The following is a 26,698-nucleotide window of genomic DNA, read 5'->3' as shown; positions in this document are numbered from 1 at the left end:
CATTGGGTTGGTCACCTCCTTGACCAAGGACCTTCTCACCTGATTGATCAATTTGGATGGAAGGCCAGCTCTAGGAAGAGTCTTGGTGTTTCCAAAGTTTTTCCATTTAAGAATGATGGAGGCCACTGTGTTCTTGGGGACCTTCCCCAGATCTGTGCCTCGACATAATCCTGTCTGGGAGCTCCACGGACAATTCCTTCGACCTCATGGCTTGGTTTTTTTCTCTGACATCCACTGTCAACTGTGGTTCCTTATATTGACAGATGTGTGCCTTTCCAAATCATGTCCCAAACAATTTAATTTACCACAGGTTGACTCCATTCAAGTTGTAGAAACATCAAGGATGATCAATGGAAACAGGATGCACCTGAGCTCAATTTCTAGTCTTATAGCAAAGAGTTTGAATACTTATGTAAAAAGGTATTTCTGTATTAAATTTTTTATACATTTCAGAAAACCTGTTTTCGCTTTGTCATAATGGGGTATTGTGTATAGTTGAGGGGGAAAATGATTTAATCCATTTTAGAATAAGTCTGTAACGTAACAAAATGTGAAAAAATGGGAGGGGTCTGAAATACCTTCTGAATGCACTCTATATGTATATGGAGTAAACTAGCTACCTGCTGAGAGTAAAGCAATGGTAATTGCTTGGTTATGAACGTCCTCTCTACCCCACTGGCTCTAGTGAATGGTGCTGCCTTGGAGTAGTAAGGTTTGTGGAATAAAATATTTATGTGACTCACTCAACATGATATGATTTGTTAGTAAGTTGTTTTTAGTCCAGCGTATAAGAGCCCAAAATCCCCCAAAATAATAAAATCTGTAGAATGCATGAATCTGGCTATTTTGACAGCCACACTCATAATGCATATTGTTTGTCCTTCCCCAGGACCAGCTAAAGCCTGCGTTTACAGTGGCCAGCCTCCCGGGCACCACCAGTACCCACGCACCTACGGCACCCACCACATCCACCACCATGCAGGTTAGCAGCGGGCCCTCCTTCCCCATCACCAACTACCTGGCTCCCATCTCCGCTAGCAGCAACGTCAACGGCACAGTCCTCAAGACCACCGGTGCCTCCGGAGGGCAGGTCATGCAGCTGCCCAGTGGCTTTACCTTCATGTCAGGTACCTACAGCAGGAGAGACACTTGCCTTTATGCTATGCTATACTTTACTATAATGTAATTAAGCAATAAGGCCTGAGTGGGTGTGGCATATTGGCAATTATAAACTGGGTGGTTCGAGCCCTGAATGCTGATTGGCTGACAGCTGTGGTATATCAGACCATATACCACGGGTATGACAAAACATGTATTTTTACTGCTCTAATTACCTTGGTAAGTAGTTTATAATAGCAATAAGGAACCTCGAGGGTTTGGCCGGTATACCATGGCTAAGGGCTGTGTCCACGAACTCTGCAATGCGTTGTGCGCAAGAACAGCCCATAGCCGTGGTATATTGGCCATATACCACACCCCCTCGTGCCTTATTGCTTAATTATACCTGTTCTTAGCAACGACGTAAAGCGGGATACCTTATCGCCCCAACAATTGTATATGCATCGGTTGAAGCTCAATGTTAAATTCAAATCTCCCTACCATCATATCTAAGCCAATATGTCACCAATGTCGAGGAAATTTCAAACATCGACTTGATTGGAAGAACACAAAAAATTCTCTGCCTCTCGTCATGATCCGTCCTGCCATTACTGAGAATCACTATACCAGATTTTTGACTGGGTCGATAGCATTAGGGTCATCAGACAATTGTTTTGCCCAAACCTAGCTCAAATTCTAGAAGTGGGATTAAAACCAGGCTACAGCATCCATAAGGTGACAATTAGACTTGGATCCATTTTGACTGAATACGTTTGTCGGTTCAACAGTTTTTATTACATTTATAATTTTTCGCTCTCGTGGACATTTCAGACCAACAATGTGTTACTTTTTTGTAGCATTTCTGACAATGCTAACATATTTTCAGCCGAATCTCAGAGTTCTAAAACCGGGACCAACAACTTGGTTGCTGCACAACAGCTGCAGCTAGCTAGTAGCAGCTGTAGCTAGCTAACACCGGTAGAAGAGAAGCAAGCTACAAGCAAAGGAGACTAGATAGCTAGCTATAGTACATTCTTCCATAAAGCTTCGCTGTCTAGCTAAGTAAAGTTTATAGTCAACACCAAACACTTAACTTATAAAACATGAAATAGGCTTTGCTCATCATGCTACTCCGGCATGATACAGTCAAACTGGCTAGATAGCCTCCACTTTTCTGGGAAGGCTTTCCACTATTAGTGTGGAAAAGCGTTCCCAGATTTATCTGTTGGACTGCCAGATGGTGAAGTGTGATTCATCACTCCAGAGAATGCGTTTCCACTGTTCCAGAGTCCAATGGCGGCGAGCTTTATACCACTTCAGCCGACACTTGGTATTATGCATGGTGATTTGTAGGCTTGTGTGCAGCTGCTCGGCCATGTAAACCCATTTCATGAAGCACCCGACGAACAGTTCTTGTCCGGACGTTGCTTCCAGAGGCAGTTTGTGACTCGGTAGTGAGTGTTGCAACCGAGGACAGACGATTTTTCTGCGCTTCAGCACTCGGCGTTCCCATTCTGTCAGCTTGTGTGGCCTACCACTTGACGATTGAGGCATTGTTGGTCCTAGACGTTTCCACTTCACAATAACAGCAATTACAGTTGACCGGGATAGCTCTAGCAGGGCATACATTTTGCAAACTGACTTGTTGGGAAGGTGGCATCCTATGATGTTGCCACATTGAAAGTCACTGAGCTCCTCAGTACGGGCTATTCTACTGCATGGCTGTGTGCTCGATGTTATACATCTGTCAGCAATGGGTGTGGCTGAAATAGCCAAATCACTGATTTTCCAAATGTTAAAGTTTGGGTCCTTTTATTTTCTGAATGAAAGGTGAAAAAAAAGTATTTTCAGGAAGTTTAAAATGTATTTTAGGAACGTTGAAAATACGTATTTTCCGTATGTTGATATTGGGTTAATTTTCAGTTCTGAATGAATGTTAAATACTTTCTCTAAATGTATTTTTTAAATATTTTTTCATACCCCGTTTTCTCCCCAATTTCGTGAGATCCAATTGTCCCATTGCTGCAACTCCCTTACAGACTCAGGAGAAGCGAAGGTCGAGAGCCGTTCGTCCTCCGAAACACAACCCAGCCAAGCAGAACTGCTTCTTGACACACTGCTCGCTTAACCCGGAAGCCAGACGCAATGTGTCGGAGGAAACGCCGTATACCTGGCGACTGTGTCAGCGTGCATTGTACGGCCCGCCACAGGAGTCGCTAGTACACGTTGGAACAAGAACATCCCTGCCGGCCAAACCCTCCTCTAACCCGGATGACGCTGGGCCAATTGTGCGCTGCCCCATGGGTCTCCCGGTCGCGGCTGGCTGCGACAAAGCCTGGACTCGAACCAGGATCTCTGGTGGCACAGCTATCACTGCGATGCAGTGCCTAACACGGAACCCAAACCGGCTGCGCGCATACATTTATTTTGTCCCCTCACACCAAACGCGATCACGACACACAGGTTAGAATATCAAAACAAACTCTGTACTAATTACAGTGGGGCAAAAAAGTATTTACTCAGCCACCAATTGTGCAAGTTCTCCCACTTAAAATGATGAGAGAGGCCTGTAATTTTCATCATAGGTACACTTCAACTATGACAGACAAAATGAGAAGAAATCACATTATAGGATTTTTAATGAATTTATTTGCAAATTATGGTGGAAAATAAGTATTTGGTCACCTACAAACAAGCAAGATTTATGGCTCTCACAGACCTGTAACTTCTTCTTTAAGAGGCTCCTCTGTCCTCCACTCGTTACCTATATTAATGGCACCTGTTTGAACTTGTTATCAGTATAAAAGACACCTGTCCACAACCTCAAACAGTCACACTCCAAACTCCACCATGGCCAAGACCAAAGAGCTGTCGAAGGACACCAGAAACAAAATTGTAGACCTGCACCAGGCTGGGAACCCTGAATCTGCAGTAGGTAAGCAGCTTAGTTTGAATAAATCAACTGTGGGAGCAATTATTAGGAAATGGAAGACATACAAGACCACTGATAATCTCCCTCGATCTGGGGCTCCACGCAAGATCTCACCCCGTGTGCTCAAAATGATCACAAGAACGGTGAGTAAAATTCCCAGAACCACACTGGGGGACCTAGTGAATGACCTGCAGAGAGCTGGGACCAACATGGATGTCTATGATTGGTTCAGATTTAAACATCCGTGGACGAGATTCCCTAAAAACAAGTTAGGAGAACATACGCAGCATGTTAGAATTAACACTGCAGGTTAGGCGAATTGGGTTTAGCGAAAATGCTCTCTATTGATATTCACACCCTCGCCTCTTTAAAGTGAGAATCCATATGTTTTACATAAATGCAAATAGCCATGTCTTTGAAGTAATAGCCAGGGCTCGTTTTCACGATAGTGATGGAACTTAAAGGTTACGAGTGTTTTAACGATGCATCGTTTCTATAAAGGCCACAAAAATCACATGCGTTTCCCAAAACATCACGTAGGGAGAACCTTCAGTTAGTGCGTTGTTAGAGCATATGTCGATACTGATAAGATCGAAAGAAAGGCGGCACTGCTCTTGGATCATTCAAATGTTACCTTAACATTCAATTCTGACAATGGATCAGCTCCTAGAAATAAATGATCACCTTCAGAAAGTATTCATGCCCCTCCACATTTTGTGTTACAGCCTGAATTCATAAATGGATTTAATTTATGTTTCTCGCCCATCTACACACAATACAACACAATGACAAAGTTAAAACATGTTTTTAGAACTATTTCGCTAATTTATTGAAAATGAAATACAAAAATATCTCATTTACATAAGTATTCACACCTCCGAGTCAATACATTAGAATCACCTTTTGCAGCGATTACAGCTGTGAATCTGGGTAATTCTCTTAGCTTTGCACACCTGGGTTGTACAATATTTGCACATCATTATTTAAAATATTCTTCAAGCTCTGTGAAGTTAGTTGTTGATCATTGCTAGACAGCCATTTAAGTCTTGCCATAGATTTTAAAGCAATTTGTGTATATTTGGCCATGTTTTAGGTTACTGTCCTGCTGAAAGGTGCATTTGTCTCCCAGTATCTGTTGGAAAACAGACTAAACCAGGTTTTCCTCTACGGTTTTGCCTGTGCTTAGCTCTATTCCTATTATTTTTATCCTGGAAAAACTCCCTAGTCCTTGCCAATGACAAGCATACCTATAACATGATGCAGCCGCCGCCATGCTTGAAAATATTAAGCGTGGTACTCAGTGACGTGTTGTATTGGATTTGCCCCCAACATAACGCTTTGTATTCAGGACAAAAAGTTAATTTCTTTGCCAAATCTTTTGCAATTTTACTTTAGTACCTTATTGCAAACAGGATGCATGTTTTGGAATATTTTTATTCTGTACAGGTTTCCTTCTTTTCACTCTGTCATTTAGGTTAGTATTGTGGAGTAACTACAGTTGTTGATCCATCCTCTGTTTTGTCACAGCCATTAAACTCTAACTGTATTAAAGGTGGAATATGCAGAAATCACTTTGCCATTTCCTGGTTGCTAAAATTCTAATAGTGGCCTAACAAGCAAGTATAGTGTAGAGAATCATTGTCCCATGTAAACCGCTGTGAAGTATATATATTTTTTGTCTTACAGGGGCAGTGTTGTATTTTGAGATGGGCTTGAACAAGCTAAATAGCCAATATGCAGAGGGTAGCATAATTTGTCTGATTCTCTGTAATAATGTTATGGGAATAATAATGCATTTTATTTTGGAAAGTGGTTTCTTGCATCAAACAACAACATTTTCACCGCCTTGTCTTGAAGGACAAGTAGATAAACAGGTAAATGTCAAGACCTGCATGTTTTTTTCCTTCAAAAGTCTCATGGAATGTAGGTATACATTTAACTCCACACATTGGCTGCTACTGTAGGCTGAATGATATAACTGCTTTTTCCGTGTTAAAATGATATGGGATGCATTTTATCCGTCGTTTTTGTTTATGGTAGGCCACTCTAGTAGGCCTACATTATGATCAAATAGCCACATTAGCCTACTTGGCCACTGTTAACTAACTTTAAAAATAATAATCCTACCAACCCATCCTCTTCGGAGGACAAATCTTTGAAAAAATGAAGAGAAAACAACCTAAATAGTATCATAAGACCAGTCCTTTTTTTTAAATGTCCATTACATGCAAGACATATTTCATGTTGTCCTCATTATATCCTGTTGTATTCCCGACAAAAAAAAGGTAGAAGGAAAAAGGAACATAGATTCTAATGACTGCAAGTAAAAATATGTCTTAGGCATCACACTGCCCATAAAGGAATACCCAAGTTTAACTTACAATCGACTCTGACACAGCCATGGCACGATAGCCAAAAATACATGCTGTACTGACAATCCAGAGTGAGTGAACCTGTAAAACCAACCGTCTATCAACCCACACACATTTTGTTTTTATTCCAGGGTCGTTGCTCTATCAAGGTAGCATTAATAGCTTATATAGAAATATATAATATACCTTTCTCTCACTTAGAGAAGTGCTTCCATAAGCCAGTTATTGTAATGTGCTACCGTTAACTTTAATCACTTTATCCCAGTATTAACCAGCCTGCCACACACAAGAGACAACAACCCTGTTGACAATACCCAATCCATTTGCTGGTGTGTATCGGAACAATAATCATCATTTACATTTTTTACATTGAGATTTATTTTTTTAATGTAAAAGGGTAATAACACCAATTATTTTAGGAGCATATAGGCCTATTCCAATAAAGAACCTAGGCAGGTTTTTCATTATATAATCCTTTGTCCTAGCCCTATAATAAATCTATTCTACAAAATGAAAATGGCCTTGTTATAACACAGGGTAGGGAATTGAAGAACACCCCATTCTCTATTAATGAACAATTTCCCCATGAAATAGTGGAGATGACGTGCCCTGTACCCCAATATCAAAAGGCTCCAAGCAGAGAAGCAGAATGTTCGTCTAGTGGTCGATAAATTATATGTAAACAACCAAATGTTCAAGGACTTGGATTACAACGTGGCTGTGAGTGATAGCTACCTCCTGTTGGTGAAGTAGTCCCGATACATATTTGCACTGCATTACACAGTACAAATATGGATTCATTTGTTTTTTACCCCAAACATTTTTACATTAACAACTTAATTTATGTTTATTTATTTATTTTTCATTTTGTAGTGGGTTAGCATAGCTATGATCGGACAGGATCTTCCCTCTGCTCTGCCACCGAAACGATGGTCCCTTTTGAAAATCAATGGTTTCCACCTGTTCGTCCATCATTTTGAGATTACGTTTCATGAACACCATGACTTTTTCCTCCGTTGACTGAGTTTTTGTTTTCCTCCTCCTTTATTCCCATTATAACAATATCATTTTCCATACTTCTGCTCTTTAGATCAAGTAATTTGGCTTTCATTGTTTTATTTTCATACCGTAGCCTCTCTGTAGAGTCCACGGTAGTTTTCAATGTCTTATTATCCGCTCATATTTCTTCCAATTTAATACTGTAACCCATTCCTGTTTTTAAGACCTCAACCTCCCCCAGTAGCACAGGTAATATATCCAGTTTTATAACTGCTCGCTCATACTTGTAAGCAATGCTATCTTCTGGAGGCAGAGTTATAAAAACGTCCCCTAAAAACGTCCGATGTTAAATTTGGAATTTTAGACGGCGGCTTCCCTTCAGTTTCGCTCGCAGAACTCGAGGAAGGGTCTTCTCTTGTTCACTTCGATGTATCCATTTCTTTTTTCAAGCATATCAAAATGCTGCTCAATAAATAGTTCCAGATTCTCTATATTATCCAGAATGCTTTTTTCATAGTTATCAGATAATCCTCAATTTTTGTGATTAAAACTTCTTAGGGCTGAGATCCCGTTAACGGGATCGATATGACAACAGCCAGTGAAAGTGCCAAATTCAAACAACAGAAATCTCATAATTAAAATTACTCAAACATGCAAGTATCTTATACCATTTTAAAGGTAATCTTGTTGTTAATCCCAACACAGTGTCCGATTTCAAATAGGCTTTACAGCGAAAGCACCACAAACGATTACGTTAGGTCAGAGCCAAGTCACAGAAAAACAGCCATTTATCCAGCCAAAGAGTGGAGTCACAAAAATCAGTAATAGAGAGAGAATTAATAACTAACCTTTTGATTTTCATCAGATCAAATCAAATCAAATTTATTTATATAGCCCTTCGTACATCAGCTGATATCTCAAAGTGCTGTACAGAAACCCAGCCTAAAACCCCAAACAGCAAGCAATGCAGGTGTAGAAGCACGGTGGCTAGGAAAAACTCCCTAGAAAGGCCAAAACCTAGGAAGAAACCTAGAGATGAACCAGGCTATGTGGGGTGGCCAGTCCTCTTCTGGCTGTGCCGGGTGGAGATTATAACAGAACATGGCCAAGATGTTCAAATGTTCATAAATGACCAGCATGGTCGAATAATAATAAGGCAGAACAGTTGAAACTGGAGCAGCAGCATGACACTCATAGGACTTCATGTTACACAATACATGTATGTTTTGTTCGGTAAAGTTTATATTTATATCAAAAAATCTTATTATACATTGGCGCGTTAGGTTCAGTAGTTTCAAAAACATCCGGTAATTTTGCAGAGAGCCACATCAATTTCCATAAATACTCATAATAAACATTGATCAAAGATAAAAGTGTTACACATGGAATTTTAGATCCATTTCTCCTTCATGCAACTGCTGTGTCAGATTTCAAAAAAGCTTTACGGAAAAAGCAAACCATGCAATAATCTGAGTACGGCGCTCAGAGCCCAACAAGCCCAAAAGATATCCGCCGTATTGTGCAGTCAACAGAAGTCAGAAATAACATTATAAATATTCACTTACCTTTGATGATCTTCATCAGAATGCACTCCCAGGAATCCCAGTTCCACAATAAATGTTTGATTTGTTCGATAATGTCCATCATTTATGTCCAAATAGCTACTTTTGTTCATGCGTTTTGTAAACAAATTCAAAGTCACTAATCGCGTTCACTAGGAGCAGAAGAAATCTAAAAAAGTTCAGTTACAGTCCGTAGAAACATGTTAAACGATGTATAGAATCAATCTTTAGGATGTTTTTAACATAAATCTTTAATAATGTTCCAACCGGAGAATTCCTTTGTCTTCAGAAAAGCAATGGAAAGGGAGCTACCTCTCATGTGAATGCGCGTGACCAGCTCGTGGCTGCTGGCAGACCTCTGACTCATTCCCCTCTATCATTCAGCCCCCCTTCAAAGGGGAAGCCTCAAACAAGTTTCTAAAGACGGTTGACATCTAGTGGAAGCCTTAGGAAGTGCAACATGACCAATATCTCACTGTATCTTCAAAAGGGGCTGAGTTGAAAATCGACCAACCTCAGATTTCCCACTTCCTGGTTGGATTTTTTCTCAGGTTTTTCGCCTGCCATATGAGTTTTGTTATACTCACAGACATCATTCAAACAGGTTTAGAAACTTCAGAATGTGTTCTATCCAAATATACTAATAATATGCATATATTAGCAACTGGGTCTGAGGAGCAGGGTGTTTACTCTGGGCACCTTATTCATGCAAGCTACTCAATACTGCCCCCAGCCATAAGAAGTTAACTAATGGGACAAGTGCCTACAACGCTGGCGTGGGTACAGCCTCAGTGTTCACAGTAAACACGAGCTGGAAGTTGCACAGAATTTTCACAACATTCAAGTTTGCGCTTAGCAGACCTGTTTGGTTCTAGGGTATTTGAAAATAGTTTAAAATAGTGTTTATAGGAAATTATTGAAATACTTCAAAATGTATTTGGTTATTATTTAAAAATATATATCATTTGAAAAAAAAATACAAATACTTGATTAAGCATGTATTTGAACCCAGATCTGGTCCATCAACATGATTTCAATTTGAATCATCTTGCCACGACGTCGAGGTGGTTCGTGGCAGTAGCGTGACTTGCGTTTCCACTTAAACAGCTGTTTATATTTTGCCGCGTTTCACATCTCCAGGAAGCCCTTTCAGCTTGGTTATATTTGACATGTATTACAAAGCCCCAGTATCCACGAAGGGAACATCTACATCCAATGGGCTCATGCCTTTGATTTTCATTGTAGGAGAGGAATAATTAGGAGGTCCAACACAATGGCCATCCCCGAGTCGGCTGCCGATCTCTGCCTATAATTGGTCATGAATATTCAGTGAAGATTAGGCAGTTCAATTGTGAAATTATAATTTATTTTTAATTCATGGAGCCCCTGCTCAAACAGAGTGTTTTGGAGCCAGATGTGCCCCTTGTAATAGGATTTGCTATATTGATATTAAAAGAGATCAAATTAGTACAGGAGGTCCAGGTCTACTAGTAAAAATTACCATCATTTTAAGACATGAAATGGTAGCTGCTGTTACAGCCATGTAATACTGGGAAATAACCACCTTAAAGCTTAAGAAGTCTTAGTTTTGATTTAAATAAAGGGAAAACATTTTTTTTTTTAAATGTTTCATGTAGTGGTGCAATCACGGACATTCTAAATTTTGTTTGTTGTTGTTGCCCTTGTTGTGATGTCTGCTTGTAGTGATAGTGTGGCTAACCGACTGAGTAGCGCAGAGATGTTGTTCTGGGTCCCGACGTACCAGATCTTTGTCTCTGGCTCCCTTTCTCTCCCATTATGACAGCAGGCTGAATCTCTCACTCACTCACTCACTCACTCACTCATCCTTTTTTCCCTCCTGCAGCAGGCACTTCTCTCCCTCCCGGCACCCCCACCATTCCGCTCAGCCAGCTGCACCAGCACACCATGGCCATCCCGGGACAGCGGGGCCAGAAGCTCACCGCATCACAACTGACACAGCAGGGCCAGCAGGCCATCTTCCGATTCCCCGCTGCAGTCTCCCTAGGTCAGTCTGCCGAGAGAAAGAGACTAGTCTGTGTCTGTTGAGAGACTAGTTTGTCTGTAGGTCGACAGAGACAAGTTTTCCCCTTCTTCTATTAATGGGTAAGCGGCATCCCGGAGCTCTGTAAGGGAAGTCCCTGCCCCCAGTTGTTTTTTTGAGATTCGCAGGATGATAAAGTTGGTGTCTTGTGGGCTTTATAAAACACATTGGGGGGGGGGATTGGGAATAGGCCTTGCTACATATTGCCATAAAGAACTGGTATTCATGTTTTATTTGTGTGGATGTAGTTAGTTATGGTCTGATTTGTGCTCTGGGAAAAAGTTGGGAGGCTTGTCTGTCTGTCTGGCTGCAGAGGGGGATGTACAGTTGTGGCCAAAAGTTTGTTCACCCGCCTCTTGAGGATTGACCACAAGTTCTCAATGGGATTAAGGTCTGGGGAGTTTCCTGGCCATGGACCCAAAATATTGATGTTTTGTTCCCCGAGCCACTTAGTTATCACACTTGCCTTATGGCAAGGTGCTCCATCAATCATGCTGGAAAAGGCATTGTTCGTCATCAAACTGTTCCTGGATGGATGGGAGAAGTTGCTCTCGGAGGATGTGTTGGTACCATTCTTTATTCCATTCTGTATTCTTAGGCAAAATTGTGAGTGAGCCCACTCCCTTGGCTGAGAAGCAACCCCACACATGAATGGTCTCAGGATGCTTTACTGTTGGCATGACACAGGACTGATGGTAGCGCTCACCTTGTCTTCTCCGGACAAGCTTTTTTCCGGATGCCCCAAACATTCGGAAAGGGGATTCATCAGAGAAAATTACTTTACCCCAGTCCTCAGCAGTCCAATCCCTGTACATTTGGCAGAATATCAGTCTGTCCCTGATGTTTTTCCTGGAGAGAAGTATCTTCTTTACTGCCCTTCAAGACACCAGGCCATCCTCAAAAAGTCTTCGCCTCATTGTGCGTGCAGATGCACTCACACCTGCCTGCTGCCATTCCTGAGCAAGCTCTGTACTGGTGGTGCCCCGATCCCGCAGTTGAATCAACTTTAGGAGACGATCCTGTTGCTTGCTGGACTTTCTTGGGCGTCCTGAAGCCTTCTTCACAACGATTGACCCGCTCTCCTTGAAGTTCTTGATGATCTGATAAATGGTTGATTTAGGTGCAATCTTACTGGCAGCAATATCCTTGCCTGTGAAGCCCTTTTTGTGCAAAGCAATGATGATGGCACGTGTTTCCTTGCAGGTAACCATGGTTGACAGAGGAAGAGCAATGATTCCAAGCACCACCCTCCTTTTGAAGCTTCCAGTCTGTTATTTGAACTCAATCAGCATGACAGAGTGATCTCCAGCCTTGTCCTCGTCAACACTCACACCTGTGTTAACGACATGATGTCAGCTGATGTCGGCTGGTCCTTTTGTGGCAGGGCTGAAATGCAGTGGAAATGTTTTAGGGGATTCAGTACATTTGCACGGCAAAGAGGGACTTTGCAATTAATTGCCATTCATCTGATCACTCTTTATAACATTCTGGAGTATATGCAAATTGCCATCATACAAACTGAGGTAGCAGACTTTGTGAAAATGTATATTTGTGTCATTCTCAAAAAATTTGGCCACAACTGTACAAGGAATAACAGGCATGAGGCAGGCAAGAACTTTAGTTGACTGTAGATATGTGTATGAAATCATGTCCAAAACTGTATGGGGCAAACTAATATTCCTACCATTTCTAAGAGTTCCGACAGAAGATTAGAATAGTGTACAGGTGAGTGATCAGCTGTTTTGTGTTGCCTGTTCCCCTCCAGGGGGAGGGATGACCCAGCAGCTGCAGGCCATCCAGGTGCACCCCACCACACACACCAACGACAGCAGCTCGGAGATCTCCCAGACCTCGACTGTTTCCACTGGTAACTCTCTTCTGTCTAACACAGGGCTGTACAACCCTGGTTATGTGTGATAAGCTCTATCTAGAGTCTAACTTATCTCTCTTGAGTGAGCGGAAGGTTGTAGTCTACAATACTGTTATGAGGGGTCAACTTCAGTTGAACAGAATGGAATTTTCCCTCAGTGATACAGTGCCATCTGGTGGGCAATGTCTCTTCTAAACTTCTTACTTTGTCTTATACACTAATATCTTTTCCCCACTCCCCCAGCGACCATTGTCACGTCGTCTGTGCCCACGTCCATGGCGGGGCACATGATGTACACCAGTCCCCACACAGTGATGTACGCGTCCAGCCCCTCGGCCATGCAGGTGTCTCACGGACAGGGCCAGGACACAGGTGAGACCACGCTTGACTACAGTAGGCTACGCTGGGACACAGGTGAGGCTACACTGGCTGTGGGTTGATGGGGGGTTGATTGATATATGATTCAGACCTCAGTTCAATTAGTATTTTTTTCTTTCATTTTTTTTTTTTGCTGGGTGTGTTGAGCTTAACCTATGAAATGCTCCAAAAAGTGCAACCTATCCTATCTGGCATTCCAGGCAGGCTTAATCAAATGCTCAAAGGATGAAAACGCATACTGTTTTAACCCAGATCTGGTATGAATATAGCTACATAGTCGGGAGGTTGACTGACAGGCTAGTGTGTTTGATGAGAGGGCTGTGTTCATGTTTGTATGTGTCCGTCTCTCTCTGGCTAGGTGCTGTCCCTCAGGTATTCCTTACGGCACCCTCGGGCACCATGCAGATCCCTGTTTCTGCAGTGCAGCTACACCCAGTACGGCAAGACCTACATTTTACAAGTGAAACTCTCATATTCTCTCTGCAACCAGCATGCCACTGACATGCACTAATGCATCCGGACAGAGCACTCTTTATCACTGTGGAGGGGAGGGTTTGGCCTGCCTCCTGTACTGTTACTGTATGTGGATGATCTACTCCTATGACATTTGGGGCTCCAGAGTGGTGCAGCGGTCTAAGGCACTGCATCTCAGTGCTAGAGGCGTCACAGACCCTGGTTCGATCCCGGGCTGTATCACAACAGGCTGTGATCGGGAGTCCCATAGGGCGGCGCACAGTTGGCCCAGTGTCGTTAGGGGAGGGTTTGGCCTGGGGTAGACTGTCATTGTAAAATAAGAACTTGTTCTTAACTGACTTGCCTAGTTAAACAACTGTTAAATAAAAATGAAAATCATGTTTGGACAACACTGCACAGAACATTATTGAAAGCCATATGTTCTTTGGAAGACTTTTTTATTTGTATTGAGGAAGTCATTCAAAGTCACGCAGGATTGAGATTTCAATAGATTGGCTTTTTATAAAGGTGAATGTGAGTGAATGACTAAAGTTTAGGAACAGAATATAATCCATTGTGTTTCACAGAGCCTTAGTTGGAGTACAATAGCTACCGTACACTATAACAACACAAATGACCAAACTCATGCAAAGCGATGCTTTTAGAAAAAGCTTTCTTATCAAAAATAGAGGGTTTTAGTTAATCAATTTAATGTCAATAATTGTGTGCTTAGGCAGCAGGGTTGGGGTCAATTCCAGTCAATTCAGGAAGTACACAAAAATTCTAATTCTCTTCAATGCTTTTCAATTAGGAGCAATTTGAATTTGGTTTACTTCCTGAATTACCTAGAATTTAAATGGAATTGACCCCAACCATGTTAGGCAGGTGTATTGTCTGGCAATAGGCTACTCAACAGTGCAAATTAAGGCATGCAAAGTGGAACCAAATATTTTTTTTATAATTAACCCAAGATAGACCACAGCCTGTCGTTTCCAATGGGAGCAAATTAATCATAGTGGGCAGAATAAGCAAGGAGGCAGGCAGAGCCAAGCATGAGTTAGTGAGATCCTATTGCCTTGTTCTGGCATGTATTTGCATATTTCCATTGGGCAACGCCTACTCTGTCAAGTGCACGTGTGCAATAACTCAATTCGCCCTTGCACTCCTGAACAATTACATTTAAAAACAACTTTGGCAAAGTGTAAATTCTACAAAACTGTTCATCACATATTCTAGTTTTGGGAACAGAAAACTATTGATATCAACCGTTTCATCGATGAGAAAATTCGTAGAATGTCGGGCAAAATCCATCTTCTCCCCCTGGCGGCCACTGGGATTCCTCTCATCACCATATTTGGTGCTGAGTGGAAATGCCAACCGAATGGTTCAGATTTATACATCCAGCTAGCTCATTGTTCTATCTGTGGTGGACCCATGCTGAGCAGAGTTATGTTCTCTCTTCTTTCTCAATGTCACTTTAATTTTCTTTGACTTTGATTGGTCTTCAGTGGCGCATGCTGATGTTGATGTGCTGTGTTGCAGATGGTGATTGGTCAGCAGTTGAGCAGCAGCAGCAGTAACCTGACAGAGCTGCAGGTGGTCAGCCTGGACACCACCCAGAACACTAAGAACGACTGACAGACACACTGAGGCCCAGACATCTCTATTTATTGATGCCTTCCATCAGCATTTCATTTTACAGCTCTCTGTGTTGCATTTACATTACAATTCTGTATGTATGCACACGCATGGAAGGGTATGTGTGTCGCTAATCTTTGTATGTGAGTAGATGTTTGAAAATACGTATGTATTCATTCACTAAAGCATAGAAAGGAATTGAGATATTCACTAAATCCTCCTTTTGGAATGCCTTGTCTATAGTATTATTTTGGGGGGGGTCTGTAATTATTTGTCAAGTGCACATGATGCAGGTGCTGCAGCTCCACACGTCAGCCAAAGAGACATTTTTGTGTGTGTGTGTGTGTGCGCGTAAACGTAGGATTTATAAATGGGAAGGGTATGGTGGCTTTGGGGTTAAAGACATTTGTAAATGTACATAATTATTTTTTAATTGAATCAAATTGTATTTTTTGCCTGTTTGTGCGATGGCATATAGTTGTTTTGTATATGCAAGTAATTTGCATATAGAATAAATGAATTATTTATACACTATGTACACCTGCTCTTTCATGACATACACTGACCAGGTGAATCCAGGCGAAAGCTATGATCCCTTATTGATGTCACTTGTTAAATCCACTCCAATCAGTGTAGATGAAGGTGAGGAGACATGTTAAAGAAGGATTTTAAGCCTTGAGACAATTGAGACATGGATTGTGTATGTGTGCCATTGAGGGTGAATGGGCAAGACTAAAGATTTAAGTGCCTTTGAACGGGGTATGGTAGTAGGTGGCAGGCGCACCAGTTTGTGTTAAGAACTGCTGGGTTTTTCACGCGCAACAGTTTTGCATGTGTTTCAATAATAGTCCACCACCCAAAGGACATCCAGCCAACTTGACCCAACTGTGGGAAGCATTGGAGTCAACAAGGGCCAACTTCCCTTTGGAACGCTTTCGACACCATGTAGAGTACATGACCTGAAAAATTGAGGCTGTTCTGAGGGCTATTTCTTATAGTTGGCCAACTAACCTTACAAGATAATGTATTCTGAAGCATAAAATATATTCTGGTAAAAATGTATAATTTAATTATTTAAATTGAGTTAGCTGGATAAGCGGATCCTGCGTTGTGAAATATAAGCCAACTTGTGCCAAACTGACTGACAAGGGTGACATCTTTCTAGAGTGAATCACAATGACCTCTTCACACCTTGCCAGTCACAGTGCTGAAGGACTGCGTCTACTGGTGCCTGTATGGCCATGTAGGTTACTGAAAGTTATTTTTGCTAGTCTGGGCAGTTGGTAGCAGGGCACTAGCAAGCTCCTGTGTCGGTTAAGAATTGGACATAATGCCAGGATAAAACACTGAACTCGAATGGTTTTCTGCTATTCTCATTTAGCTGAAATAAAAAGGGTATTTTCTCTAGGTGTCAGTACTGTATGAAGGGTTTGTTAGTCTCCTTATAACCATACCTGGATTCATGTATTATATATGCTTAGTTATGCTAGGTGGGTAAGGTTTGCACTTTTGAGACTTTTATATTGGTTCCATCACAACAGGCAGGCTCAATCAAGCACAACTTATGTATATGAACCCAGGTCTGCTTATAACATGGTTGATCAATCAACCAATAAATCTATACAATGTCATATTGCCTCTGAACCATTTAAACATGCTATGCTGGCATTTTCTTAGGAATTTACATTTAACTGTGTTCATGAAGAATAGTGAGGTTTTAAAGGGTACTTCAAAAAGTTAGTTAACCCTCTACAAGTTTTAAAGGAAGCCTTATCTAACTTCATAGTATTTATTTGGAGAAATAATGGTATTTGACCCAGTTAGGACCCACTTTACCAAGGTGGATTGGGGAGAGTGAGAGCACCGTTTTCTCTCTACCAACAGGGCCTCTTTTTCATAGTTGTGGGTTTACGTTCTCATGAAGGGAATTGAAATGTCTGTTTATTCTGCAAACCATCACGCAAGAGCCTTGGAGCTTTTACTGTACATTAAACTCATGTATTTCTCCCATCCCAGGAAATTGTTTCGCCAGTCAGTGGAATATTTTTGTGTATATATGGATTGAGCTGACAATGTATTGAGCAAGTTCATGCACTGCTTTTTATTTTTTGCAATCAAAGGCCAAGATTCAAGCCGATCATGTTTGTAGACATTGCGTCTTTTAAAGGCAATGTTGCAGAGATCACATTCAAGATCAGCTGTTCAGATTTCGACCGCTCAATTGGAAATTCTTTAATGTCAAGGTGCGCTATATTGAGGTTTTGGATGGAATCCCAGCCAAAGTCTTGTGGGTTAGAAGTTGACACTTATCTCAGATTCTTCTAATGGATCTCAAAAAAAAAAAAAAAAAACTTTTAAAAAGGAGATGATGAATAAATGGAAGTGCAGTCATGGTAAAAATATAAAATGGTTATTTTGTGCAGTTTTGTTTTCGTACTTTTGAATCTAAACGTCACCATATGTACAAAACTTTTGTAATAAAAACTAATTACACCTTCAATGCATTTTGTCCATAATCCAATTTGTTAAATTTGATTCAGCAATAACAACCAAACAACTTGATGAATAAAGCTGTATTTTTATTGGGGACGGAAGATGTTAAACAAAGCCATAATGTCCTGTATGATTTCTCACACACACCGAAAAGTAGCACGCATAAACCAGAAATGGCAGATGAGAATGAAAACGTGATGCGAGTGTATGAGAGAAACTGCAGAAAAGAACCCACCCTGTCGGCGATAGTTACTTTCGAGACACTGATCATAAGCATCAAGAGGCGTGATGAGAAATGAGCATGCAACTTATTACATTTAAATACCATTGCACTAATCACAGAATAAATCATACTGGTCAAGAAAAAGTCCAAAAAGGTAACCCATTTCACACCCAGTTTTAGGTTAACAATTAAATGCAGCAAACATGTTTTACCAAAGATATACAGTGATTGGTCTAAGCGGATACAGAACAGGAAAATAAACTAAGTTGGCATCAGATTTTTTGAATACTAGACTCTTGCACCCAGACAAGGAAATACAGTATGCCTTTCACAAATAGAGCATCCAATGTGTGACAAACAAACACAAGCCAAGCAGTGAAACCATTAATGTCACAATGTGAAGTAAGGCATCATTGTATTTCCTTGTCAGTGTCTTCAGAAGAGGAGCAAAGTGCTGACTGCTAAGAAATCATCATGGATGGGAAGGGAGCCTGGTCACAGATCTGTTTGTGCAGTCTTCCCAACTCCTATGGTCATTAGTGTGACAATGGCCATAGGAGTTGGGCCAGAAGGCACAAACAGATCTGGTCCTAGGCTAGGAGAGAGATGCTGCTTTCATAATTACAATAAATTATATGCATGCATTTACACCTGGCAAATATTACTATTGTACACGTATAGCCTATATACACACAGGTACAGAAAGGTTGGAAACGTTGATCACAAAATGTGCATGATTAAGAATAAAAAAATGTTTTTCATCCATTAAAGTAGACAAGTCACTCCTGAAAGGTGCATCCTAATATTTTTTTGGAGTTCATGATACAAAAAAAAAAAAAAAAAAAAAAAAGCTTTTTAGTATTGGTATATGTACAACATATGAACAAGAATGAAGACAATGTGCAAATCTGATTTCATGCAAATGTTTGCATAATTAGGCCAGAGGGGTATACTACAATGCAGGACAACCAAGGTAGACAGCTAACTTTAATCAAAATGAAATAACAGATTATCTGGTTCATTTATAAAGCTAAAACGGTCAAATGGGTTGTTCGTGGAATCAATCAGATGTCCATATCTTCCTAGAAATGTATCCAGATAACATTCAAACAAGTTAGCTTGCTAACAAGTTGATCCTATTTTGTGACATACTCCCCCAGGTGCTGTATAGGGAAGCCAACTTGCCATGTCAACTTAGCAGGAACAACAGCTCTAGCCACTAAGTTCAGTGTCCCGGCTAATGCGGAGTATTTCAAACTCCTGACCTCATGGAGATTCATCCAGCCTGCGTACTACAGCAAGCATTCACAGACACACACCAACACACTCATCCCCTATAACACAACCACACACACACTGGGCACCATCCATGTACAAACCCAAAGCGTTCAGGCAAGCAACACATCCCCAGCACCGGTTTTGTCGTGTAGTTCCCCAATTCAGACCGATTAAAATAATTAAGTGTAAGTGTCCAACCTCCACAAAATTACTCCAACAGGTACTTGCAACGAACCCTGGTTACACGATCTTCTAATCTACACAGCACACACACACACACACGTGTCCTCCATCATTATATATTTTTTTTTACATTAAGGACACAGAGTCCTTTCCTCTGCGTCATCAAAGATCATGCTGGAAAACAATACTATTGGTAAATGAAATACCTCTTATGGAAACAAACTGTGTATCCAATTGCATTTATAAAATGGTAGCTTACGAAGGAACATATCAAATTCATGTACTGTGTTCCCATACATTTACATGTAGGCCTACATTCCACAATGTAAGCTAACCAAGACAGAATTATTTATGTAATAGGACCACTTTGAGGACCTCCCAACCCCAAAATTAAGATTACCTCCTATAAATAAACAAGTAATGAATAACACATAGAAAATGTGTTCCATGTAAGATCGCTGAAAGATGGCCATGCCACTACACTAGTACAGATTAAAAGACAACGTAAGTGTACAATGTAGCAGAGTACATTTTGAAACGGCAATAATGATTACTGTATTAAATGATAACATTGTCACAGAGGCAAAAGAAGAAGAAATGAGGCGTCACTTTCCTCAAAAGCCGACGAAGGTCTGAAAAGAAAGCAAAGATTCTGATATGTAACGAGTGCAAATGTACATAGAAGTCCATGTCCAAATCCAGTTTGTTTTTCAGGATCCACATTCTACAAAATGTGATGTCACATTACTCTATAATGTTATCCCATTGCTAGTGAGGTTGACGGTGCAAACAATAAGAAATACACAACCATTGACATGGTTAGGTAGGTAGCCTGAGCAATGTTAACACGAACATCTCCACTGTGAAGTTTACTAGTCAGGGACAATTCAAAACTTGACACATTTTCTGAAAATTAAGTTGCATTGAGAGTTCCTTGTCTACCTTGTCTATTAAATTGGTTAAAAATGGTTCTTTCTTTAAAAATGCATATCTGACAGTTAAAAAGGCAACCTGAAAGAAACTGAAAATAAATACAGGGACTTTCCACTTCTGCCACACCGTGACTAGTATCTTATTATCTCAGACACTACAGTGAACATCTCCATACATTTTTTGTTTGTTAAATAAGAACATTTTACATTGTATTGTATGTACTTTTCTTTTTAACAAATTGGGTGAATTACCTGATTTTGGTAAGCAATATGGGTGCTAATTAGAGGGGCTATCTTGTCCACAGATTTTTTTGTGATTTGACATTGATAATCTGACAGAAGAAGAATATATTAGAGATGTGGGCTAAAGATAAAATGTTTCACTAGGAAACAAACAACCTCCTGAAAGAGTGACTGAAAAGGCGTAATAATCCAACACTAAGGCATTGACGCTTACAAACAGAAGAGTATGAAAAAAAAAAAAATTACTACACACATACAGAAAAAACATTTCTCTCCCTATGACACACATAGTGAAGGGGTGATCATATTTGTTTAGGTTGGCGAGAAAGACAGAAAGGCAAGAGAGAGGGAGAGAGAGCACGCAGGGACTCTGCAGGCCTTGCCCAGCTCAAACCATCTTGAGAATGTCCCCTCTCCTACCGCATTCATCCACACATCCTCTTCCTCACCCTGAAAGCCTCTAAGCCCCAGATTGCCAGCCTTACTGTTGTTCTGGTTAGGGCATGGGGCAAAATGCTTTATCTGTAGTCCCAAGACATTTGATGAAACATATCCTGCTTACAGTATGTCTTTGGGGCTCAATCGATTTTAGGGATGACCAGTGGAAAGTAACCAGTCGTTTGTTGATCCTGTCCTCTCCCTGCCCGCACTCCCCCCCCCCCACCACCACCCCACCCCAGTCCTGGCCTGTCTGGCCGGTTGGATTAGGGGGAGGTGGAGGCAGACGCGTGGAACTTGACAAAGGCAATGGCAGCCAGCTCCTTGCAGAACTCCTCCAGTACAATCACCCCCTCCAGCAGGGTCATGTGGTCGATGCTACATGGGAAAGACCAGGCAGGCACAGTGTCAAATTTCAACAATCAAATACTTCAGTCTACCTGAACTAGGCCTAAAATGTGTTTATGTGGCCAATGCTACACAGAAAAGGGGAAGGGACAGGGGTTGGTTGAGGGTTGGGGAATGCTGTCAGCAGTGGTTAGAGCCTAGTGGTTAGAGCGTTGGACTAATAACCGGAAGGTTGCAAGTTCAGATCCCTGAGCTGACAAAGGTACAAATCTGTCTTTCTGCCCCTGAACAGGCAGTTAACCCACTGTTCCTAGGCCGTCATTGAAAATAAGAATTTGTTCTGAACTGACTTGCCTAGTTAAATAAAGGTTAAAAATTTTTTAAATGTAGTATGTAAACTTCTGACCCACTGGGAATGTGATGAAAGAAAGAAATCTGAAATAAATCACTCTATTATTATTCTGACATTTCACATTCTTAAAATAAAGTGGTGATCCTAACTGACCTAAGACAGGGAATTCTTACTAGGGTTAAATGTCAGGAATTGTGAAAAACTGATTTTAAATGTATTTGGCTAAGGTAAACTTCCGACTTCAACTGTGTATAGACATGTCTATACTACAGTTCAAAAGTTTGGGGTCACTTAGAAATGTCCTTGTTTTTGAAAGAAAAGCACACTTTTTGTACATTAAAATAACATGAAATTGATCAGTGTTAATGTTGTAAATGACTATTGTAGCTGGAAACCGCAGATTTTTTTATGGAATATCTACATAGGCGTACAGAGGCCCATTTTCAGCAAACATCACTCCTGTGTTCCAATGGCACGTTATGTTAGCTAATCCAAGTTTATAATTTTAAAAGGCTAATTGATCATTAGAAATCCATTTTGCAATTATGGTAGCACAGCTGAAAACTGTTGTCCTGATTAAAGAAGAAATTCTCGGCAGAGTTGCAAAGACAAAGCCAGATCTCAGACCGGCCAATAAAAATAAAATATTAAGATGTGCAAAAGAATACAGACAATGGACAGAGGAACTCTGCCTAGAAGGCCAGCATCCCGGAGTCACCTCTTCACTGTTGACGTTGAGACTGGTGTTTTGGGGGTAACTATTTAATGAAGCTGCCAGTTGAGGACTTGTGAAGCGTCTGTTTCTCAAACTAGACACTAATGTACTTGTGTCCTCCTGCTCAGTTGTGCACCGGGACCTCCCACTCCTCTTTCTATTCTGGTTGTGCTGTGCTGTGAAGGGAGTAGTACACAGCTTTGAATGAGATCTTCAGTTCCTTGGCAATTTCTTGCATGGAATAGCCTTCATTTCTCAGAACAAGAATAGACTGACGAATTTCAGAGGAAAGTTCTTTGTTTCTGGCCATTTTGAGCCTGTAATCAAACCCAAATGCTGATGCTCCAGATACTCTACTAGTCTAAAGAAGGCCCATTTTATTGCTTCTTTAATTCAGCACAAGTTTTTAGCTGTGCTAACATAATTGAAAAAGTGTTTTAATATTATAAATTTGGATTAGCTAACAACGTGCCATTGGAACACAGGAGCGATTGTTGCTGATAATGGGCCTCTGTACGCCTATGTAGATATTCCATAAAAATCTGCCGTTTCCAGCTACAATAGTCATTTACAACATTAACAATGCCCACACTGTATTTCTGATCAATTTGATGTTATTTCAAATGGACATTGTTTTTTGCTTTTCTTTCAAAAACAAGGACATTTCTAAGTGACCTCAAATTTATGAATGTGTATTTACAGTGCCTTGCGAAAGTATTCGGCCCCTTTGAACTTTGCGACCTTTTGCCACATTTCAGGCTTCAAACATAAAGATATAAAACTGTATTTTTTTGTGAAGAATCAACAACAAGTGGGACACAATCATGAAGTGGAATAACATTTATTGGACTTTTCAAACTTTTTTAACAAATCAAAAACTGAAAAATTGGGCGTGCAAAATTATTCAGCCCCTTTACTTTCAGTGCAGCAAACTCTCTCCAGAAGTTCAGTGAGGATATCTGAATGATCCAATGTTGACCTAAATGACTAATGATGATAAATACAATACACCTGTGTGTAATCAAGTCTCCGTATAAATGCACCTGCACTGTGATAGACGTCCGTTAAAAGCGCAGAGAGCATCATGAAGAACAAGGAACACACCAGGCAGGTCCGAGATACTGTTGTGAAGACGTTTAAAGCCGGATTTGGATACAAAAAGATTTCCCAAGCTTTAAACATCCCAAGGAGCACTGTGCAAGCGATAATATTGAAATGGAAGGAGTATCAGACCACTGCAAATCTACCAAGACCTGGCCGTCCCTCTAAACTTTCAGCTCATACAAGGAGAAGACTGATCAGAGATGCAGCCAAGAGGCCCATGATCACTCTGGATGAACTGCAGAGATCTACAGCTGAGGTGGGAGACTCTGTCCATAGGACAACAATAGTCGTATATTGCACAAATCTGGCCTTTATGGAAGAGTGGCAAGAAGAAAGCCATTTCTTAAAGATATCCATAAAAAGTGTCATTTAAAGTTTGCCACAAGCCACCTGGGAGACACACCAAACATGTGGAAGAAGGTGCTCTGGTCAGATGAATCCAAAATTGAACTTTTTGGCAACAATGCAAAACGTTATGTTTGGCGTAAAAGCAACACAGCTCATCACCCTGAACACAACATCCCCACTGTCAAACATGGTGGTGGCAGCATCATGGTTTGGGCCTGCTTTTCTTCAGCAGGTACAGGGAAGATGGATAAAATTGATGGGAAGATGGATGGAGCCAAATACAGGACCATTCTGGAAGAAAACCTGATGGAGTCTGCAAAAGACCTGAGACTGGGATGGAGATTTGTCTTCCAACAAGACAATGATCCAAAACAAAGCAAAATCTACAATGGAATGGTTCAAAAATAAACATATCCAGGTGTTAGAATGGCCAAGTCAAAGTCCAGACCTGAATCCAATCGAGAATCTGTGGAAAGAACTGAAAACTGCTGTTCACAAATGCTCTCCATCCAACTGAGCTCACTGAGCTCGAGCTGTTTTGCAAGGAGGAATGGGGAAAAATTTCAGTCTCTCGATGTGCAAAACTGATAGAGACATACCCCAAGCGACTTACAGCTGTAATCGCAGCAAAAGGTGGGGCAACAAAGTATTAACTGAAGGGGGCTGAATAATTTTGCACGCCCAATTTTTCAGTTTTTGATTTGTTAAAAAAGTTTGAAATATCCAATAAATGTCGTTCTACTTCATGATTGTGTCCCACTTGTTGTTGATTCTTCACAAAAAAATACAGTTTTATATCTTTATGTTTGAAGCCTGAAATGTGGCAAAAGGTCGCAAAGTTCAAGGGGGCCGAATACTTTCGCAAGGCACTGTATATTTAATCCTGTTTTCGCTTTGTCATTATGGGATAGTGTGTGTAAATTGATTATTCTTTTTTTTAATCCATTTTAGAATAAAGCTGTAATGTAAAAAAATTTGGAAAAAGTGAAGGGTTCTGAATACTTTCAAAGACACTGCATGTACGTACTTAGGCAGCCCGCTTAGGTGGCCCACCCAAGGGTTTAAATGGCAGAAAAAAATCCTTGGAGAAACTGTCAAACCTTAACACATCCACTTCAAATGAAATACATCTGGCTAGTAGCTCCCTGACTTAAACATATCTTTTCTACCTGAATTCAACACATCTTACGATCTTTTGTGAAGTACAGAAACCTTTCACAGAGTACTTACTTCAGACCCTCTGGTTCGAGTCCAAGCAGTCTCTTTCTTACCAGCAGGAGTTTGGGTGTGAAGTCTGGGATGCGCTGAATCCTCAACATGAGGTCCCCAACCACCTGACAAGAGTGAAATGCACAGGGGCAAATCAGTGTTACAGTATAAAAAAGCTCAGAGCTGGTTCAATACTGACAATAGCTGGGTTTCCATCCAATTGGCAAGAGATTTTCATGCGAATATTCTAAAATAAGCATTGAAACAATATGCACATTTTCCCACCAGTGGTGTTTCCATCAAACTGACTTGTTGCAGATAAAAGGGGCTGTGTGACGACGTAGTACATAGAAAACACCTTTTGCAGTTAAATTCCCATGTGCCAAATAAAAAACACAACTTAAATTGGTTTCCATTGCATTTTCAACTCTACTGAGTGGTTTCCTCACAACAACAAAAAATGTTTTGCGTTATCTAGTAGCCAACAGCTCACAGGTACAGTAATGGCTAGAGAGCACGTATAGCCTACATGATGAGATTATTATGATGAGATCGTTTTATTTGTCAGGTCACCAGAATAAGACCCTCAATGTTGATTGGAAAGGAGCATCAAGCTCATCACCTTGCACTTTCACCACCCTGTGAAGTTCATCGTAACTCATTTCATTTGTAGCTTGATAAACTGCATGCTTTTCCGACTCGTAGTGGGAGGACCACACAACATGTCACTGCGTGACTCCAAGTTTACTTTGATACGATGGTCGTTATATACATATTTGTGCATAAAAGCGTTTCCACCGACATTTCTCACATTAATTAATTTTACTGACACCTTGTCTTGCATATTTAGTTTTGTCGACATTTGGAAAGTCAACCAGAAAATGTTTCCATCAGGCCTGTCATAACATTCTTTATCCAACATGTACTTTGCTCGCATAAAATGGTTGGAAACCTGATTGAGGAAATTATTATGTTTACATAAACACTATAACATAATTGCCCTAACTAAATTGATACTCAAGATTGACTCTACTCAACAAATATTGTTCCTCCATAGGCCCACAACCTTAACTACCTTACTACAATCACATCAATATCAATTCATGAGATATCAATAGAGGGTATCTGAGTATCTGCTCATGTTGATTCCTCAACATACCCTGACGATGACGGAGAAGAGGGACCTGCAGCCGGGGCCCAGGTTGATGTAGGGATCCAGCAGGTACTCATGAATGTGTGGGTGGGGTAACAGAGACAGCTTGGACAGCACTGACGTCACATGCAGGTTCACATCATAAGGCTGGAGGACAGAGAAAGGACAGTCAGTGAGCTCAGGTACACCATGATGAGTCAAGATTACCACAATATTGCTAAACTCACAAAGCAGATTTAAGTATTTAATCCAATTGATACCCTGTCTGAACATTCTGGGCTGGTGTTCCTGACACAGATTAAACCTAGTCTTGGA

General features: G+C 40.8%; 2 protein-coding genes across 5 annotated transcripts in view; one reads left to right on the top strand and one right to left on the bottom strand.

The window, feature by feature from the left end:
* Positions 1-15,619, top strand: part of LOC112252747 (serum response factor) — a 64,630-nt gene extending 49,011 nt beyond the window's left edge. The window contains exons 3-8 of one of the 4 annotated variants that reach the window (XM_024424272.2): positions 890-1,127; positions 10,828-10,989; positions 12,791-12,892; positions 13,139-13,309; positions 13,632-13,733; positions 15,269-15,619. In XM_024424272.2, the coding sequence (XP_024280040.1) occupies positions 890-1,127; positions 10,828-10,989; positions 12,791-12,892; positions 13,139-13,309; positions 13,632-13,733; positions 15,269-15,306 (813 nt within the window). In that variant the 3' untranslated portion in view covers positions 15,307-15,619. The remainder of the gene's footprint in view (positions 1-889; positions 1,128-10,827; positions 10,990-12,790; positions 12,893-13,138; positions 13,310-13,631; positions 13,734-15,268) is intronic. The other 3 variants (XM_024424271.2, XM_024424274.2, XM_024424273.2) reach the window with 3 other exon arrangements.
* A 2,307-nt stretch (positions 15,620-17,926) lies between these two features.
* fhip2a (FHF complex subunit HOOK interacting protein 2) overlaps positions 17,927-26,698 on the bottom strand; it is a 32,127-nt gene continuing 23,355 nt past the window's right edge. Inside the window, exons 15-17 of the mRNA XM_024424269.2 lie at positions 26,390-26,530; positions 25,252-25,355; positions 17,927-21,532 (exon numbers count right to left, since the gene is read on the bottom strand). Coding sequence (XP_024280037.1) covers positions 21,421-21,532; positions 25,252-25,355; positions 26,390-26,530 — 357 coding nt within the window. The 3' untranslated portion in view covers positions 17,927-21,420. The remainder of the gene's footprint in view (positions 21,533-25,251; positions 25,356-26,389; positions 26,531-26,698) is intronic.

The sequence above is a fragment of the Oncorhynchus tshawytscha genome, linkage group LG06 (genome assembly GCF_018296145.1).
Source record: "Oncorhynchus tshawytscha isolate Ot180627B linkage group LG06, Otsh_v2.0, whole genome shotgun sequence".
Lineage (NCBI taxonomy): Eukaryota > Metazoa > Chordata > Actinopteri > Salmoniformes > Salmonidae > Oncorhynchus > Oncorhynchus tshawytscha.
The sequence above is the reverse complement of the archived record's forward strand: the minus strand, read 5'-3'. Positions and strand labels throughout refer to the sequence as shown.